The following is a 19242-nucleotide window of genomic DNA, read 5'->3' on the forward strand; positions in this document are numbered from 1 at the left end:
CTGTGCCCCACAGATTGCCTCCTCTGATGCTCCTCTTCAGCCTTTGGTATCTTCTCCTTCTCTGCAAGCTGCTGCTGAGAAAAACAAATTGGAGGTATAGTAATGTTTTAACCATTAGCATTCTGTGTTGTTCAATGATAGGCTTCCTTTTAGAATAGGCCATAATTTGGGAGCACTTAATAGTTTGTGTTTTTAATGACCCCCAGTTCTGAATGTGTCAAATATAATGATTTTTTTGAATATTTTCTTATGCTGTAGTTAGAATGTGTAGAATGTGTAGTTAGTATGTGATCCTAAATATAGAATCCACAGTGTTGATGACTAAAACACATTTTGAATATAGGGAGGGCTGTTGATTGTTTTTAAAGTTTCCCCTATAGATTTGTGAGGGTTTTAATCTCCTTTGAGACTCTTAGCTTTTGTTTTTTGTTAAATTGACTAATGAATTAATTTGAGGCATTTTTCAATGGTTATTTCCCACGTCTATGTTTTTTGTTTGGTGCTGGTCCAAGGCCTGAGCACTGACCCTGAACTTTATTTTGCTCAAGGCTATCGCTGTACCTTTTGAGCCACTTCTGGCTTTTTTGGTGCTTAACTGGAGATAAGAGTAAGGACTTTTCTGCCCTACTTTCTTCAGACCACAATCCTCAGATCTCAGCCTCCTGAGTAGGTTGGATTATAGTCATGAGCCCCTGGCTCCTGGCTTCCACGTCTATAGATAATTTTGCTGTATTGGAGTACTTCCTTCTCCATTTTGTAGATATAAGAGATACAAGGACAAGTAAAATACAACCCTGCTGTCAAGGAGCTTACAAACTAATGAAAAAGTGAGGGCATAGCCTTTCTTGAACACCTACAGAAGGAATTTGGTCTTTATTCTGAAGACAGACATTTTAGTCATGAGTTCTAAGGGGAGAAAGTTATAATAGGATCAGATTTTCATGTTATAATACTGCTTTACTAGCTCCATAAGTAGTGTGTTTTATGGTAGTTGTTAAGGAAAAAGTTTGAGAATCAGGTTTTATCCAGGAATAAAATAACAGGAGACACACTAAAATGTAAGCAGAGAGAATGAAAAGGAAAACACAGTTTTGAGAGCACTATCAGATTTAACAGTTAGTGAACTGTGGAGGTACTTTGGCAACTTGTGACTCTCCATTTCTGGCTTGACCATCTCTGTAGATGATGATATCATTTAGTAAAATGAATATACAAGATGAGAAATAGCCAGGCTTATCTTAACACACTTAGAATCTCCAGACGAGATACAGAGGCAGTAAGTTCTAGGCCAGCATAGGATACTTAGCCATACTCTATGTAATTAAAAAAAAAACAACAAAGAAAAAAGGACACAAGTTGAAAAGAAACCCAGATCATCTTGCTATGATTCTGGCCAAATAGGACCTTGCTGTGTTTGGATGATCACACCTGCTATGCTCTAATCCTAAAGGAGAGAGAAGCAATTGGGGACTTTCCATGTGAAAAATTGGGTCAAGAGACTAAGAAAAGACAATGAATGTTTATTTAAATCATGCAAAACTTTTACACAGGTATAGGAAACTTCTGTCAAAGTTGCCACAGGATGGTTTAATAGGAGATAGACAAATTTAACTCTATGCTAGAAATCAAAGCTTTATGAGAAATCTTGAATTTATGAAGAGAGAAGTAGATGGGAAAGTGCATACCTGTTTGTTCTATCCTTGATCTTTTCTTGAACTGCAGGAGATTAAACCCTTGGGTCTTCATTTCATTGTCAGTTTTTCTGTACTGGAGTACTTCTTTCTCTATTTTGTAATCATTTTGTAACACATGTGACTCCCCCTTTCCTTTTCCTTGCCCTGGGTAAGGAGGACCCTGAAAGTGGAGTATCAAGAGGAAAGATATGAGAATGGAAAGGTGAGAATACTTGAACCTGTGAGTTATTAGCAGAGCAAGGGAAGTGTGTAAGAAGAGTAAGAGATAGTTTTAGAGCACAATGCAAATTGAGAAGGGACCAGTTAAGGTGATCAGAATATTGGTTATGTAGGTCAGCAGCAGGCTGAGGAAAGTGTAAGAGATGTCTTCAGAAAATGGCAGGGCAACTCTGACATTTTCAGAATTTGTCTTGAAGGTATTTCTCATTCGGGTAGCAGTTAAGTAATCCACATTTGAGAAAGCAGTGATCTAATTTAGTGATCTCCAAGTGTCTCTATCCCAAATATGAAGTCTTTTATTGCCCACCTCCAATCAAATCAAGGGCATTGTACCAGCTAGGCAAAGTTTTCTATCATTTAGTTACATTTTCATCCCTAGACAGTACAAGTAGAATATTTATCGATTCATTTTGTAGCTAATTTTAAAAAATTTTGACTTTTGCATAATTTTTTGTTATAGTGTTATATATAAGTATAAAGTACAAAAGCTTACAACTTTGTGTGTGTGTGTGCACACGCATGTGTATGCATATGTATGCTGAGCCTGGACACTGTTCCTAAGCTTTTGTGCTCAAGGCCAGTGCTCTACCATTTTGAGCCATAGTGCCATTTCTGGCTTTTTAGTAGTTAATTGGAGATAAGAATCTCACAGATTTTCCTGCCTTGGCTGGCTTTGAACTGCAGTCTTCAGATCTCAGTCTCCTGAGTAGCTAGGATTACAGATGTGAGCCACTGATGCGTGACCTATCACGACTTTTTGGAGTACAAAAAGTTTTGTAGACTGGCTTTAATTATTCAAGTATAGATTAATTATAGTATATAGTACACACTATAGAGTGTATACTATGTACTTGGTCTGATAGGACTTAAACTTTTATATCAGTTTTTTGAGAACCCTTGCTATTTTATACTACTATATAAAGAGCAACTGAATTTCAGAAACTACTCTTTTACAGTACCAAATTCTGCTATCGTTTGTTCTTGTTGAGAAAATAGTTTAAAACAATTTAGTTTCTAGAAGTCTTCTTTGACTCATTGGCACTTTTGATTCAGTAGCTGAGCCGTGTGGGTCAAACTGTATAATGTGAGTTTAGAGATAATACTTCTAGTTACTTCAGAGCCTGTACTGTAACTGTGTCTGACAACAGAATAGATGACAGTCATGTTTTATTAACTGAAATTCCAATTCTCCCTTGTTAAATGTAGCTAAGTGATTTATTTTGGGGGATTTTGTATGTGTCTACCAGTCATAATGACTATGAAGTCAGACTCCTTCCCCACTTAGGATGATAGTTTGTCTCTGCAGGCAGCTAACACAATAAGACAGCTGAGTAGCTTAATAACAGAAATCTACTTTTCACAGTTCTGAAGGCTGGCTAGCCCAAGATCAAGATTCTACCAGATTCTATATATCATGAGGGTTCACTTCCTTATTCTTAGAATAACACCTTTTTGCTTTAACTTCATATGGTGAAAATGGGCAAGGAATCTCTGGGGTCCCTTTTTAGAAGCACTAATCCCTGTCATAGGGGTTTCCTCTCATGACATAATTACCACTCAAAGGCCCTGCCTCTTCTTACCATAGCATTAGGGATTTAGCTTGAATACTATATTTGCAGATAGCATTGACCATCTGTCTGCTCTAATACACGATGGAGCAACTTACCCTCAACATACTATTAAGAATGTTCTATTGCATTGCTTTTGTTACTAAATCTTAGTAATATCTAGAAAATATAATACATACGAGATTTTTGAACGTATTCACTGGGTTGAATAGTGGAGTGTTAGAGGTCACTCAGCTTTTTCAAAAGAATACTGATTAGCTATGGTATTGACCGTTACTTTACTACAGATTTTATTTCTTCATTTTTAACAGGAAAGTGACAGTTATTCAGACTGCTTTTGGAAAGATTAAGTTAAGCAATAATGGGAAATGAAGGTTTTGATTTGCAGTGTAGCGGGTCAGCAATTGGTAGTGTTTGTATTTATCCATTAAGGTACACATCTTCATTCTTTCCAGACTCAAATGCCTGTAGTAAATACAAAAATAAAATTTTAAGAAATAAGCTCAGCTTTGTTGATAGTCTTCTTTTTGTGCTAGATTGTGTTAGTGTTTATAATGGTCATGGTAAATGCCAACTTTTACATGTGCACATTTGGTAGTTTATGCATACAGATTGCTCTTTAGGTTTTAGCATGCTAGATATTCAGAAAGTCAACTTTGAAAAAGTGTTCTTGCAAAAGATGACTTAGAGAATCTTAGTATGAATAATCTTTAAATATAAATTGTCTTCACATATTCTAGAAATTATAACTATTCTGTTTACTTTTGTTGTTTGTTTTGTGTCTATACTGAGGCTTTCTCACATCTGGCTGAATATCATAATATAGTTTGCCTCAACTGCCCTATGCTAGTCAGTTGCCTCTGCTCCCCAGGAACCAATTTTTTCTTGTAAGAAAAATATTGTGCATGCGTGCTTGCACGTGCGCACCAGTTTGGAGACTTGAACTCAGGACCCGAGCTGAACTTTTGTGCTCATGGCCAGTGTTCTGTCACTTCAGCCACAGCTTCACATATGGCTTTTTGGTGGTAATGGGAAATAAAAATCACATAGACTTTTCTGCCCAGGCTAGATTTGACTGTGGTCCTCAGATCTCAGCCTCCTCAATATCTAGAATCACCAGTATGAGCTACCAGAACCCAGCTGTTTAATAAAAGAATTTAGAAAGCACCAAACTGGGGCTGGGGATATGGCCTAGTGGCAAGAGTGCTTGCCTTGTATACACGAGGCCCTGGGTTCAATTCCCCAGCACCACTACATATACAGAAAATGGCCAGAAGTGGCGCTGTGGCTCAAGTGGCAGAGTGCTAGCCTTGAGCAAAAAAAAAAAAAAAAAAAAAGAAGCCAGGGACAATGCTCAGGCCCTGAGTCCAAGCCCCAGGACTGCCCCCCCCCCCCCCCCCCCCGCCGAAAAGAAAAGAAAGCACCAAACTGTGATAATAGCCCTTCAATTCTTTGTGTGTGTGTGTTTTTTTAATTAAAATTATTTTCTACACTGTCTTCCCTCTCTGTGTCTACCTACTATAATGAATGTACATTTACATGGTAAGGAATTCTGTTCTATGAATGATTTTACTTTCCTTAGACAAAATTCAAAATTGTGTGTACTATTAGGAAGGCTAAACTTATGTCTGGATATTGTGATAATTTATTGAATGGAGTTCTTATTTGTCAGTTAAAATTACAATGTTTTAAAAATTACTAAGCTTATCAAAACTTGGGACTGTTTTTAGAAAGAAAAGGAAAAAAAAAAGGAAGAGAAAAAGCGAGAAAAGGAGCCAGAAAAGTCTGCTAAACCACTTACAACTGAAAAGGTAAAATTCCCAGCCCCTTTTTAAAATATGATAAGTTGCCTTATTTGTATATTTATATTAATGATCTTCTGGCTATATAATGATGTGGAAATAGCTATTTTTCAACAAGTATGTGTTGAAAGAATATTGTGTGTTCAAGCATGTCTTTCCATATAGATCATGTCACTTTCTCAAGGACAAGTATTCATCTATGAAGTTTAAAATACGAGGTCAAACTGTAAAGGGCCTTCAGAAATGACTGAGCTTTATAAAATTTGACCTAGATACAGAGTGAAGCCTTGGTAGTTTTAAGGAATACAGTAGTTCAAGAGAACAGCCTGTTACAGGCATGAAATAAGGAAAGGAAATAAATTTAGAAAACTACTGAGTTTGCCAGAGGTATAAGAAGTACTGAAAAATACAGCCAAAGTGGCCGAACTCAAATTGTACTTGTTTATCCTTTTGAGGGAAGGAAAATCTAAAGTCAACACATCTATTTTTCTTTTTCTCCTATCATCACATAAGTTTTTTAGTGCTGGAACTGATATAGTTTAGGCCTTAAATATCCGCCACAAAGGCCTATGTGTGGAAGGTTTGGTGCTTGTGGTACTATAGTACCAATAGGTAGATGGTGGACGTAAAACCTAGTGGACTGAAGTTAGGCCACTTGGAAGAGTACCTTTGAAGGGAATATTTGAAAGCCCCAGCATCTCCTTATTCTCTGTTCCTACATAGTTCCTAGTAACTAGGCCTCTTCTACCAACCCCTTGTGTGTTACCACAGACTCAGAGTAATAGGGCAAAGTGACCCTGGACTGAAACCTCTGAAATAGTGAGCTAAATTAAAAAGCCTTTTCTCCTATTAAAACAAGAAAGGAAAATGAATTTAATTATTATTTTCTACAGCAAGGTTGTTTTGAGTTCCCTGAAAACCACCTAAAAGCCAATAATAGCCATGAGGGAGTAATAGATTATCCCAGAAATACATTTCAGAAGACACAAGGACATTGAAAATTGTCTTGGAAACTAAATTGTTATGGTTACATCATAAATACCTATCTTAAATAATTTTTCATTAACATTGTAATAGTGTTTATATAAATTTGCCTTTATTATGAGACCGTAAGACTTTGAGGATTTTCAAAGTATACTGTATGTATGAAATTTTAGTTCAACTAGTTCTGGGGCTTGAGCACAGGGCCTGGGCACTGTCCCTGAATTTCTTTGGCTCAAGGCTAGCTCTCTACTACTTGAGCCACAGCGCCACTTCTGGCCTTTTCTGTTTCTGTGGTACTGAGGAATCGAACCCAGGGCTTTATGCATGCTAGGCAATCACTTTACCAGTAAGACACATTCCTAGCCCCCAGATACTTAAATTTTTATTCTATTAAACTTCCTGTGGAAAATTTCAAATGTACCCACAGCAGCTTCAAAAATGATCAACTCATGCCTAATCTTGTTTTGGCTATACCTTGACTTTCCCTCTATTATTTTGAAACAAATGCTAAGATCATACCATAAGCATTGCTTTTAATTTAAAGTTCTTTTTTCTTTCTTTTTCTTCTCCTTTTGTTTTTTGTGCCCAGTACTGATACTGGGGCTTGAACTTGGGGCCTAGCTACTGTCCTTTAGCTTTTTCCACAAGATTGGTGTTCTGCCACTTCTGCCAAAGTTTCACTTCTGGCTTTTTAGTGGTTAATTGGAGGTAAGAGTCTTACGGGCTTTTCTGCCCAAGCCTGGCTTCCAGTCATAGTCCTTAGATCTCAGCCTCATGAGTATCTAGGATTGCAGTTGCAAGCCACCAGTGCCAGGCTTTCAATATTAATCTTACTGTGTATATTTGAACCTTATAACATGATATTATGGGATACATAATACCTAGTAATATGGCTACATGAAACATATAAACCTTAAGTCTTCTCACATAGTTACTTTTATATGCATTACAAGAACAGCTAAAACCTAACAAAAATGCACAATAAAAATAGTTTTATTACAATTTTTTGTACATTAGCTCACTAGACTTGTTTATCCTACATACTGGTCCCACATCATTTGACCTGCATCTTCTCATTCCCTTTCCTCTTAACCATTTTCCCTATTAGCTTTTATTGTCATTCTCTGTATATTTGACATATCTTGCTTTTCTTTTTTTGGCCAGTCCTGGGCCTTGGACTCAGGGCCTGAGCACTGTCCCTGGCTTCTTCCCGCTCAAGGCTAGCACTCTGCCACTTGAGCCACAGCGCCGCTTCTGGTGCTGGGGAATCGAACCTAGGGCCTCGTGTATCCGAGGCAGGCACTCTTGCCACTAGGCTATATCCCCAGCCCCCTTGCTTTTCTTTTTAAGATTTACACAAGATTAGGCAGTATTTTCTTTCCATGTTTTTCTTATTTCATCTAATATAATGCCTTGTGGCTCATCTATTTTGTAGCAAATGGAAAAACATTTTTCTTTGAAAGGATGAGTAATATTCCTGTGTCCATCACATTTTCTTCATTTGTTACCAGACACAAGTTGTTCCCATCTCTTGACTATTGTGTATACTGAACATGGGACTGCAGAGACCTTGATGAGGTGATGATTTCATTTCTTTTAGGTAGATACCTCAAAGGAAACTTGCTGCCTTCTGTGGTAGTTTCCCTTTTAATTTCTGTAGGAGTTTGTATGCTGTTTTCCATTATATCTAACACGCCTATCTTGCCACCAGCCCTGTAGTTCTTTTTCTCATACCTTCATCACCATTACCTGTTGCCTTTGTAATATTTGCTTATCTAAGGAGAATGAAATGGCATCTCATAAATATTATTCATCTCCCAAAGAGTTGAAAGCCTTGATAAAATGCTCTTACTGGGACATTTCTCATTCTTTAAAAGTATTTTTTATAATAAACTTATTTATTATCTTTATATATTAAAATTTTAGTTCAAAATGTCAATTTGTGTGTGTGGTGCATCTATATTAGTGTTCTGTCTTCCTCCCCGATTCTTTCCCATCTCCACTTATCCTCTCACCCACATATTTGTAATGTTTCTGTGTGTCAGTCTTGCCAGATCCTTTGAAGAAAGGAAGGAGTTACTGCCATGTAATACAGTTCTGTAGGGACGTGTCAAAATTTGTTTTGTTTCTAACACAGTAAAAATGTTTTTGTTAACTTCTCTTTATTATCATTACATAAAAAGTGCTGGGGGCTGGGATGTAGTGCCATGGCAAAGCACTTGGCTAGCAAGTACAATGTCCTGGGTTCGATCCCCAGTACCAAAAAAAGTATATTTCGAGTTTTCTCATAAAAGCGATAGTTTTTTCCTTCACTTAGTTAATTTAAATCAAAATGCAGATAAGTTGTATGTCTGTAAACATTTTAATCTAGAGATCCTCCCTCTGGTTTATTGAGAATAGATATTGTTAACATTGTTAATGTTTTTGTGGGGTATTGGCTTCTAGTCACAATTCTTCCAATCTTTACCCCCTAATCTATGACAGCGTTTTCCAAATTTTCAAGTCAAATTAACATAGGAAAAAATAACCTTTTTACTGACATGTTTTTAGTATACTGGGATTTTTACAAATTTATATACTTCTGAAACCAAGGCACAAATAAACCATTGCTAGATATCTGTACTGTGTTGGTTCTCTAACTCAAAGTTAATAGTAACTACTCCGATTTCTATCAACCTAGGGAAGTTTGGTTTGTTTTATAAATTCTATGCACATGGAACCTGAGTGTATATATATATATATATATGTGTGTGTGTGTGTGTGTGTGTATAATATGAATATGTGTGTGTATGTACACACACATACACACACATAACTACTGGGTAATAGGATGCGTCCATCCATCCAGATTGAGCCTTTTTTTTTTTGTGCTGTTCTCTTGAGTATTGTATTACAGCAAAAATTGTTTTGATTTTTTTTCTACCAAACTTGGTATTGTCACTAAACACCAAACAAAACTGTTAGATGTAAAAATCATCTCAATATTTTTTTAGTAATTGACATTAGCAAGTATACAGAATGTCATGGCATTTGAAAGGCTACCTTAAATGGGTAAACTATTTAATTAGTTTGAGGCAAACATGGCTACCATATGAAAGTTATTTTAGCCAACATGGTTTCTTTGTTCTTAGAATTCCAACTTATTTAAAAAAGAAATAATTGATTAGCTAAAGTAAGAGATACTGTTTTACAAAAGCTTTAACAATATGGTAGTAACCTTACTTTCTTAAATAGCTATACATTAAAATGGCCTCAAGCCTAAGAAAAGGAGCCAACTGAAGTTGTAGCAGCTCTTAAATACTTTCTTACTATTAAAGTAACTGAAATGATGAAGAACATATAAATTGAGGCAAACAGCCATATTTTAAGTTCTACTGTAGCCTAACGTTTTTTTTTCATGGATCTTCTGAAATGTTTGCAGTCATGTAAAGAGATATTGCAAGTGAAACAATAAAAGGGAGGAAATCCAATTATGTGCAAAGCATTCACTTCTATTTAATTAAAGAAAGTTTTTGTTTAATAACCACACAGGTCTTACAGTCCTTCTTAGTAAATTAGAAATTTCCTTAAATAGAAAATAAGGAAAATGCTTTCTCAGTAAATGTTTTAGTAAAAGGTAGTTCTACTAAGTTAAAGCCTGTGCTGAAAAATGTTGCAGCGAAGGCAATACAGTCAGTAATTAGATTAGATGAATCAGTAAAGGTAATAAAAATCCAAAGTATTTACTTGATGCCTAATATATGCCACACATTACCTTAAGCATTTAAATGTATTCTTTCACAGTTGTCAGTAACTGCATGAGGTTGATGAGCTTGTTACTCTCATTTATGATGAAAACCTGAGAAACATGGGTTGGACAGTTTATTTATGGTCACATAGCTATTGAGTATGAGCCATTCTCAGAGTTAAAACTGTAATGTGCTGCTCTGTGGATTATCAGTATATTATTATAACATCTAAAAGTTGGGATTAAGAAAACTGGGTGAGGGCTAGGAATGTGGCTTAGCGGTAGAATGCTTGCCTAGCATGCACATAGCCCTGGGTTCGATTCCTCAGCACCACATAAACAGAAAGCCGGAAGTGGCGCTGTGGCTCAAGAGGTGCTAGCCTTGAGCAAAAAGAAGCCAGGGACATTGCTTAGGCCCTGAGTCCCAAGCCCCAGGACTGGCAAGAAGAAAAGAAAAGAAAACTGGGTGAGCTGGGTACTGGAGGCTCACACCTCTTAATTCTCACTACTCAGGAGTCTGAGGTCAGAGGACCTCATAAAATCCATGCAACTCCTCCAAAATAATGAATAAAATGCCAGACTGGAGGCATGGCTTTAAGTGGTAGGAAAACAGTGATAAGCAAGCCAACCATGTGCAAGGCTCTGCGTTTATGTCCTAGTTCTGCCAAACAAAGCAGGGAGAAGGGCTGGAGGAGGTGGTTTGCAAGTTCAAGTGGTAGAACACTTTGCTTGGTGTGTACAGGTTCCTGAGTTCAAACTCTGTTTCACACACACACACACACACACGAAATACAGTTATCAAACAAAGAAGAAACATAAGGTTCTAAGAGAAAAAATATTCAAGATCACATATCTAACAATAGTCCAGAGTGCTTTTTTTCTTCAAGGGAATCTGTGATAGGGAGTTCATTATTGGTGCATGAATATCTGCTATGGAAGTGTTTTTGGATTAATGTAGGATAGCAAAAGAATGTGTGCTTTGAAATCAGGAGGGCCTCAGTGTTGATGAAAGCTTATATCCAAGATTGGTGAAATCTCATCATTTGGGAAGCACAGACAGGGTAATTCAAGTGCCAGGCCATCCTGAGCTTCATAGATCCTGTTCCAAAAAACAACACACAGGGCTTTACTTAAAAAAAAAAAAAATACACTTAAGATGTAGTCAGAGTTTGTCAGTATGTTTGCATGGGTATCTATCTCCTTTGTCTAATCTTGTTTTTACACCAAAATTACTCAGTAAATATGTGTAATATGTGACAGACTAATAGGTTGTTGGGTACAACATTGAACAAATCAAATAAAAATCTGTGCCACTTTCAGTCTGATTGAGTGCATTTAGCTTTTATTTACTCTTGGGAACCTAATCTTTCTGATATTGTCCCTGTGTTTTCTTTCAGGCAATCTGGTCTGTATAAGAGAGCTGGTCTATTTGGGAGAACTCATCTCTAAAATGAGTTTTAGGACCCTTGAAAACCAACAATTTTTTTGTTTTTCTGTGTGTTCTTAGTATAAATTCATTGTAAAAGCTGCTGCTTTTATTTGATGAGGCACACCAGATACATTGCATAAATGAGGAGAAAAGAGGAAGCCTGTTTTTTTCCCACCTGTAATCTTTCTCTTTTCCCCTCCACTCTTTTCTTCCATAACAACTTATCAGGACTTTCAAACAGAGGCTTAGGCTGTGTAAGTCTATTTACCTCAATCATTTCTACTTCCTGGCTCAAAAGAAGGAAAGAAAAAAGGAATGTTTCCAAATGTTTGTCTTTGTGGTTTAGTGACATTTTCATACCATATCTCTGTTAGGGAGCTTTCTCTTATAACAGATATTTGAGTTAGCTTATAAGCTAACTTCTTTATAAAGAAGAAAGGTTTATTTTGGCTCACAATTTTATAGAATTCAGCATGTTGTCAATTGGCCCTGGTACTTTGGTCCTATGGTGAGACAGCAAAGCAAGGCAGTGAGTGCATGCTGGAGCACAGCTGTTTACTTCATGGCTGGGATGCGAAGAGAGAAGGGAAGATACCAGGGATCCACATCCTCTTCAAGGATATGCTCCCAGTGCCCAGAAGACTTTCCACTAGGCTCCATCTATGTTTAACATTTTTTAAAATAGTTATTATAAAGGTGTTGTATCAGTGGGGTTACAGTTAGATAAGTCAGGTAAACAGTATGTTTCTTTTTGGACAATATTCCCCCTTCCCTTACTCTTTCCCATTTTTTCCCTCTAATCCTGGGCTCCGCCTCTTAAAGTTACACCATCTCCCAATATTACCATGGGCAGGGATCAAGCCACATGGATTTTTTTGTGAAAGCTTATTAAGAATGTTTTATTATCTAGTCAGTATAGTTCAGTGATCACAACATGAAAAGACTTCAAGTAAATAATGTTGGAAACTAGTTATATGCAGTGATATTGTCAAATAAGGATTTGATAAAGATAAGTAACAAACAATTGAAGAGAAAATTATTGAAAATATTGATATTCTTCATGTTCCCAAATAGTGACTTAAGTAGTCTTCTTGATATAACTGAAATTGTAGTTTCATTGTACTCACTTCCTTGTGAACACCTTGCTGTCCTCCTAAGTAATACTCCTGTTTTGCAAATATGGATTCAGTTCAATTATTCCTTTATTCCACACCTTCAGTTGAGTAGAAAAGTCTCATCGATTGATTGGTCTTATTTTTAGTCCAGGGCTCTTTATCCCAATGGACATTGACTGTTTCACTTTTTGAGTAGACTTGCTCTTTACTCATCTAAAAAGTTTTAATGTGTCTCTTCTGTGCAAGCACACTTCATAACAATACTGTTTCTGTGTTCTATTTGAATAAAGAAATATCAGCCATAAGGAACTCATCTGCTATACCCCAAAACAATCAGCCTGCCTGCATTTGTGTCCCAGTCTCCCTATCCACCCATGGAATGGGCATAATGGCCCCCTGTCAGAGATCGGTGTTCCAGCCGGGTTCTGGATTGGGTGACGGTTAATCTGGATTGTAAACTTGATTGAATTGAGAAGGACCTACAAAATTAGTAATCCAAATTTTTGGAGTGAGTCTGTCAGGTCCTGTCACAAGAGAACACACTTAAGGAGAAAGATCTGCCTTAAATGTGGGTATTACCATCCAGTAGGCTAGGGACCCCAATGGAGTAAAAGGGGAAGAAAAAAGCATGCTAGCACAGGTATTCTCTCTGCTTCCTAGTTTCAGTAAGGTAAGCTGCTCTGCCTTCCACACCTTCCCTGCCTTGTTGGACTGAAATTTCTGAATCTGTAAATCAAAATAAATCTTTCCTCCTGTAAGTTGTTTCTATTAGGTATTTCATCTCAATAATGAAAATCTAACACGCTTTATCTTTTAACTTTATTTTGTATGTATCCCTTCTTTCCTGCTAAATTTTGTCATCTCTTATCACCTCCAGCTACCAAAGGTCCATCTTTGGTCATTGTTTAGCCTTTCTTTCTTTTTTTTATTTTTTTTATTTTGCCAGTCCTGGGGCTTGGACTCAGGGTCTGAGCACTGTCCCTGGCTTCTTTTGCTCAAGGCTTGCACACTGCCATTTGAGCCACAGCGCCACTTCTGGCTGTTTTCTGTATATGTGGTGCTGGGGAATTGAACCCAGGGCTTCATGTATATGAGGCAAGCACTCTTGCCACTAGGCCATATCCCCAGCCCCTAGCCTTTATTTCTTTAGCTTTTACATTAACTTTATTCTCAGAGCCAACCTGTGTTAGTTAACAAACCCCTACACTTCCAACTATTGTAGGCATCATATTCCAAAATATCATACTCAACAATGAGTTCTGGGTTACAGAAAAGGATTTACTATTTGCACTTGTCTGTAAAGCTTTGTTACAGATTAAACAAAGATATACACACAAGTGCTACTGTTTATACTTTCTTGTCCAAAGTTTTCTTCTCTCCAGTTTGTTAGTAATCCTCCAAAGGTTCCTCTAATTCAAGGATTCCAATTATCTCTGTGTTAACAAACCCATTCTCATTTGTTTTCTTTACAGATAGCCATTTCCTGTTTCTTAAAGTACTTTCTTGCCTTAGTTTAATATCTCCAACTCTCCCCATTTTATTCTGACTTCTTGTCTGTTTCTTCCCAGAATCTTTTGCTGGTTTTCGGTGCCAGATTTGAAAATATTATAGGATGCTAATGTAGTACTGGACTCCCTTCTTTTGGGTCCATTTTGTCTCCCCTCTCCCTTTATCCCTCTCCTTTCTCCCTTATCCCTCTCTCCCCCTCTAACATGAATTTAACCAGCTACATACTTTTAACTCTATGGAATATATTAATGGCTTCTAAATTTATATTGCTTTGTTTGACACTGCCTCAGAATAGTAGATTTGTGTTCAAATCTGTTCAGCGGTGTGATTGTCACTTCTATATATGTCTTAGATTGAATATGGCCGAAATAGAACTCTTGATCTTTCTCTCTGTACTGAACCCCCCCATTTGAAGAAACTTTTAAGAGGCAACATAAAAGATGATTTTGTTCTGAGCCCTGTGAATGAACTAAAAGGCCCCTAACTTTGTATCTTGTCTTTTGGTCTAAGATGTTCTCTGTTGCAGTTAGTTACCTTGCATTCACTTTGAGCTTCAGAAAAGAAACTCACTGATGAGTATCTTATGTGGAGCTACTCCTCAAACAGGCACTGCCTTCTTATCATTTGAAAGGAAACAGCCATAAACTTGGGAGATCACTGCCAGTCTGTCCCAATGACAAAGTGACAACATCTCCGAATTCCTCCAGAGACAAAAACACAGCTACTAGTCAACCAGGCCACGCCTGTGACTTGGGACTGTTTTTTTTTTTTTTTTCAGAAACAAAAGATTTATTACAAAGTAGTATGCACTTTGCTTTAAAACAGCGTAAGAATACAAAGTTTAAGATACACTAAGACCAGAGATAGGAAATGATTGTTTCTGAAAGGGTCTTGTGAAAATCAAGAGTTTCATGAAGGACCACAGCAGTCCAAGGAGCGAAGTAGGCAGATAGCATAGAGATCCTGGTTCCATCTGCTTTCCAGCGAATGGGCAGAACTGTTCTCTATGGTTATTAGCAGGGTTACTGGTAAAATTGAATCTGCCCATAAGATAGCCATTTCCTGCCTTTCAAACAAATACCTTAGGTGACCAAATTGTGCCACTATAAGGGGACCAATAGAGATACTGATAAAATTCCTGGGACCTAATGGGCTAGCCCCAAGTGATGATAGTCAGGAGGTTATGCTTCAGAGCAGAGACCCTATTCAGTGCACATGTGCGGAGAACAAAGTCTATGACTGCAAGGACTTCTTAGCTCCATAGTGCCTGAGCCTTTCTTCTGGGCTGTCCATTCTCCCTGAGGAGCATGTGCATAGCCAGCCCAGCAACCCTTGGTAAGCACAGATGCAACTCTGTTACATAAACACCTGTCAATCAAGCTCTGTCCATCAGAGTTTGTGTCCAACCAAACTACACATAGTGCCCCACAAATATTCCTCATGCCTCCAATAAAGACAAAGTCTGCCCTGGCCTGCCTAGGCATTTACCCACTGAGCATACTTTCCTTTTGTGTCTATATCCTGCTTCTTTTTTCTAGGAGGCAAAAGGCCTAATGGGGATGGACATTCTTGAGGTTCTTACCCGGTAAGACTGCTCTCACAGAATGTCGTAAGGTGGCTAAAATAAATGGAGGTGCTACTCTAGCACTTATACTGAGCACAGTGAAAGCCACATGAGAGTACAGGTACTGAGGATCATGACTATAATCCTGGCTACACAGGAGGCTGAGATCTGATGATCATGCTTCAAAGCCAGCCTGGGCAGGAAAGGCCGTGAGACTCTTATCTCCAATAAAACTACTCAGAAAAAGCCAGAAGTGGCACTGTGGCTCAAGAGATAGAGCACTAGCCTTGAGCAAAAGAAGCTCAAGGAAAGTGCCCAGGCTCTGAGTTCACACCCCAGGACAGACAGACGAAAGAAAAGAAAAGAAAAAAAGGGGGGGAAAAGTATCCAAATTGCAAGAATAGCAATACTGGCAATTTTATTAGTCTGTTATAATTTTTCTATTTTACTATTGATAATTGGTTCCTAATTTATGGTATGTGTATATGAATAGCCATTTTCTATATAGGGTTTGGTATTATCTTCATTTCCAGGCACCTTCATTTCAGGAGTCTTAAAATGTATTAGGTCACATTTCTATATATAGTTAGTTTTTTCTATATAGTGAACAGAGGCCAGAGGTGTTGAATCCTTCTTAAGGAAGCCTGAAATGGGCAGCACAACCAGGGGTCAATATTGGAATGTTTGAACAACTCAATATTCTGGGTATCTTTTTCTTCTAAATGATAACTTGTAAGTAACTTACCTTAGAAAAATCTCTTTAAAATAAGGAAAAGATAAAACCCCTTTTATAACACCAGTACAGATTTAACCACAACACAAATTGTTCAAAAAGTGATATATTTTGCTATTACAGCAAAAGGATCCTGAAAGGCAAATTATTAATATATATTTCAAGTTCTAAGAGGATTAGATTAATACAGTGCTTTACTAATTTACATCTTCCAATGTTATATCCAACAATACGTACAGGGGCCTTGCCACTGAAAGATAGTTTCCTGCACTAAAGTTGCTGACTAAAAGGATATAAAGAATATACAGTGCTTGATAGGCCTTCAGGCCTAATAGCACCCATACTTTCTTAGACCTTTCTGCAGACAGGAGATGTCTATCTAATGCCTGCAGGAATGTATTAGTGGACTCTTAGGGTTTTATAATTGGTAAGAACAAAAGCAATCTAGGAAAACTTCCTTAGTCTTCACATAAAGATAGGAGGGAGCTGAATATGTAGTCAAGTTAAGTGAAGCTGATAGCAGTTAGTCATGAGAGATGGGAATTTCAAAGGGAACCCAAAGTAGAAAATTAAGATCATATAGTCTCTGAAAGAAAGCATTTTAATTTTATAGCTTATAGGTGATCAGCCTGTATGGTGGCCAGCAGGATTATAAAATGTCACAATATGGGTCCACCCCCCCCCCTTAAGTATTCCATCCCTTAAGAATTTATGTAGGTTTCATATCAGCCTAAGATGGGTCACCAAATGTTCTGAAACAATAGCTCTTTAACTTACCTACCCAGGCGGATAAAACCTTGATGCTGTCGAGTTCAAATGTAATTCTGTAAACTTCCCCAACTCTTGGGACAATGATTCAGCTTCATGGGCTTGTACTTGGGAAAGACTTAATGTTCCTGTGCCATTGTCTCCTGCAGTCACTTCATAGCCATCTTGGTATCTAGAAAGAACTGGACCATCCCCCACACATCAATAACTCTTACTGTAAGAAGGTCTTACTTGACCATCCTGAAACATACACTACTAAGATTGTACCTGCTGCCACCTCTTGACCGGCTTATAACTTGGTCTGTTTTAACTATGCTTACCATCTCATTACCTAACCCAAATTCTCACTATTTAGTATCTGTGCCCTGAAGATGAACCTTGAAGTGCCCTTGTTCCAGGTGTATGCCCCTCCCTCCCTCCCTCCCTCCCTCCCTCCCTCCCTCCCTCCCTCCCTCCCTCCCTCCCTCCCTCCCTTCCATCTTTTTTTTTTTTTTGCTGTATTTCTTTTTAAAGAAACTTCTTTGTCACTTTCACTGTGTTCATGTTTTACTTGAATTCTGTGGATGAAGGTTGATTAGCTGTGCTGAATTTCTAGTACAAAGCCAGGACTCAAATCACACAGCTGTTAACCTTTGCTAGTGATAAGTTGTCATCGTTGTTGGTTTTGCATACCTGCAACAATAAAGTGAGTATATCTAGCAAACAATGTAGGTTTTTTTCTTGTTTTTGTTTTGAATCAGTTGACTATAGAACCCAAACCACATAGGAAATGCTTTGTAGCTGTCACTTTTGTCTGTGACACTAGGACTTGAAATGCAGTTCTTCACATCTTCACAGGCATTGATTTGCTGGTTATTTGTGAAATGCCTTATAAGTTGTATAATGTACTCAGTTTCCTTGAAAGATTCTTCCATATCCAGCATTTCTAAGGTGAGTGTCCTATTTCTCTGGCATGACCAAGAGGTGTGAGCTTGAAGTTATCTACCTTTAATGTAAAAAGAAAATACAAAGCTTACACAAGAAGGGAACTTTTTTAGAGGCATTGATTATCTGAAATAGTCATAAGAAAGTTTCAAAGAGAGAATTTCCATTATGGAGGAGGAAAAGAGACCATATTGGGTTGGATAATGAGGATGGAGTTGGAAGTGAGGGAGATAAAGTTTGTAATGGGATCAATAATGGAAAGGAGAAAGAATTGTCAGTTAATCTATATTTCTCTTTTTATTTTCTGTTATAATTTTGTCTGACATGGTTGACTAATAAGAGGAAGTGCTGAGAAATAATAGGATTTTTTTTCTTATTTCTTAGAACACTATTACCTCCTTTCAACTTTTGAAGCAAGATATGGTTGGAACAGAAAGCATGGTTGTGTAGAGTGTCAGTACCCCCCTCCCCTTACCTGTGGTAGACCTCATATACTTACCTTGTATTGGTTTGGAGTCTCACACTGAAATTTTGTGCTTGTTAAACTTCAAGAGCACTGTGTGAGCCAGGTATGCAAATTTCAAGAGCACTGTGTGAGCCAGGTGTTTGTGGCTCATGCATGTAATCCTTGCTACTCAGGAGGCTAAGGATTGAAGTTTCAAGCCAGCTCTGGCAGATAAATCTGACAGACAAATCATAACCAGCAAAAAGCCAGAAGTGGAGGTTTGGTTTAAATGGTAGAGCCATCACCCTTGAGCAGAAAATACCAAGTGAGAGCATGAGGCCCTGAGTTCAAGCCCCAGTATAGCAACAACAAGGGAGGAAGAAAGGATGGGAGGGAAGGGGAGGATAAGGAAGGGAAGGGAAGAAATAACACTATATGCACACTACATAGGTAATAAAGAATGGTGAGGAATACATAGGGTGTATGTATCTCCCATATGTTAGCTTATGTTTTGTTGTTCAAATTTACAAAATAGTCATTGAAAGATAAAATTTCCTTTGTAGGCAAAGAAGTTTAGCATTTCTTCATGTGTTTATTGGCCATTTTTACTTTGGAGAAGTCTCAGTTTAGGTCCTTTATTCATTTATTTGTTTCTTCAGACTTTAGTATTTTGAGTTCTTTGCTATTCTTTATATAAGGCCATTCCAGCATATACCTGGCAAATATCTTCTCCCATTCTGTAGACTGTCTTTTTTTCTTCT

At 37.6% G+C, this 19242-nt stretch overlaps 1 protein-coding gene, 1 long non-coding RNA gene and 1 other non-coding gene across 9 annotated transcripts in view; 1 reads left to right on the plus strand and 2 right to left on the minus strand.

Moving 5' to 3' along the window:
- The window catches only part of Smap1 (small ArfGAP 1), a 124780-nt gene that overhangs the window by 76132 nt on the left and 29406 nt on the right, over positions 1–19242 (plus strand). For 4 of the 7 annotated variants that reach the window (XM_048353895.1, XM_048353891.1, XM_048353890.1 and 1 more), the window contains exons 5-6: positions 14–94; positions 5212–5292. In XM_048353895.1, the coding sequence (XP_048209852.1) occupies positions 14–94; positions 5212–5292 (162 nt within the window). The remainder of the gene's footprint in view (positions 1–13; positions 95–5211; positions 5293–19242) is intronic. The other 3 variants (XM_048353893.1, XM_048353892.1, XM_048353894.1) reach the window with 2 other exon arrangements.
- Positions 908–14605, minus strand: LOC125357167. The gene is made up of 3 exons (XR_007212075.1): positions 14593–14605; positions 13738–13744; positions 908–1254 (listed from the first exon to the last, which is right to left on the minus strand). It is a non-coding gene; the product is annotated as an uncharacterized LOC125357167 (long non-coding RNA).
- Positions 13751–13880, minus strand: LOC125357803. Its single transcript, XR_007212208.1, has one exon. It is a non-coding gene; the product is annotated as a small nucleolar RNA SNORA40 (small nucleolar RNA).

Source organism: Perognathus longimembris, chromosome 9, assembly GCF_023159225.1.
Source record: "Perognathus longimembris pacificus isolate PPM17 chromosome 9, ASM2315922v1, whole genome shotgun sequence".
Lineage (NCBI taxonomy): Eukaryota > Metazoa > Chordata > Mammalia > Rodentia > Heteromyidae > Perognathus > Perognathus longimembris.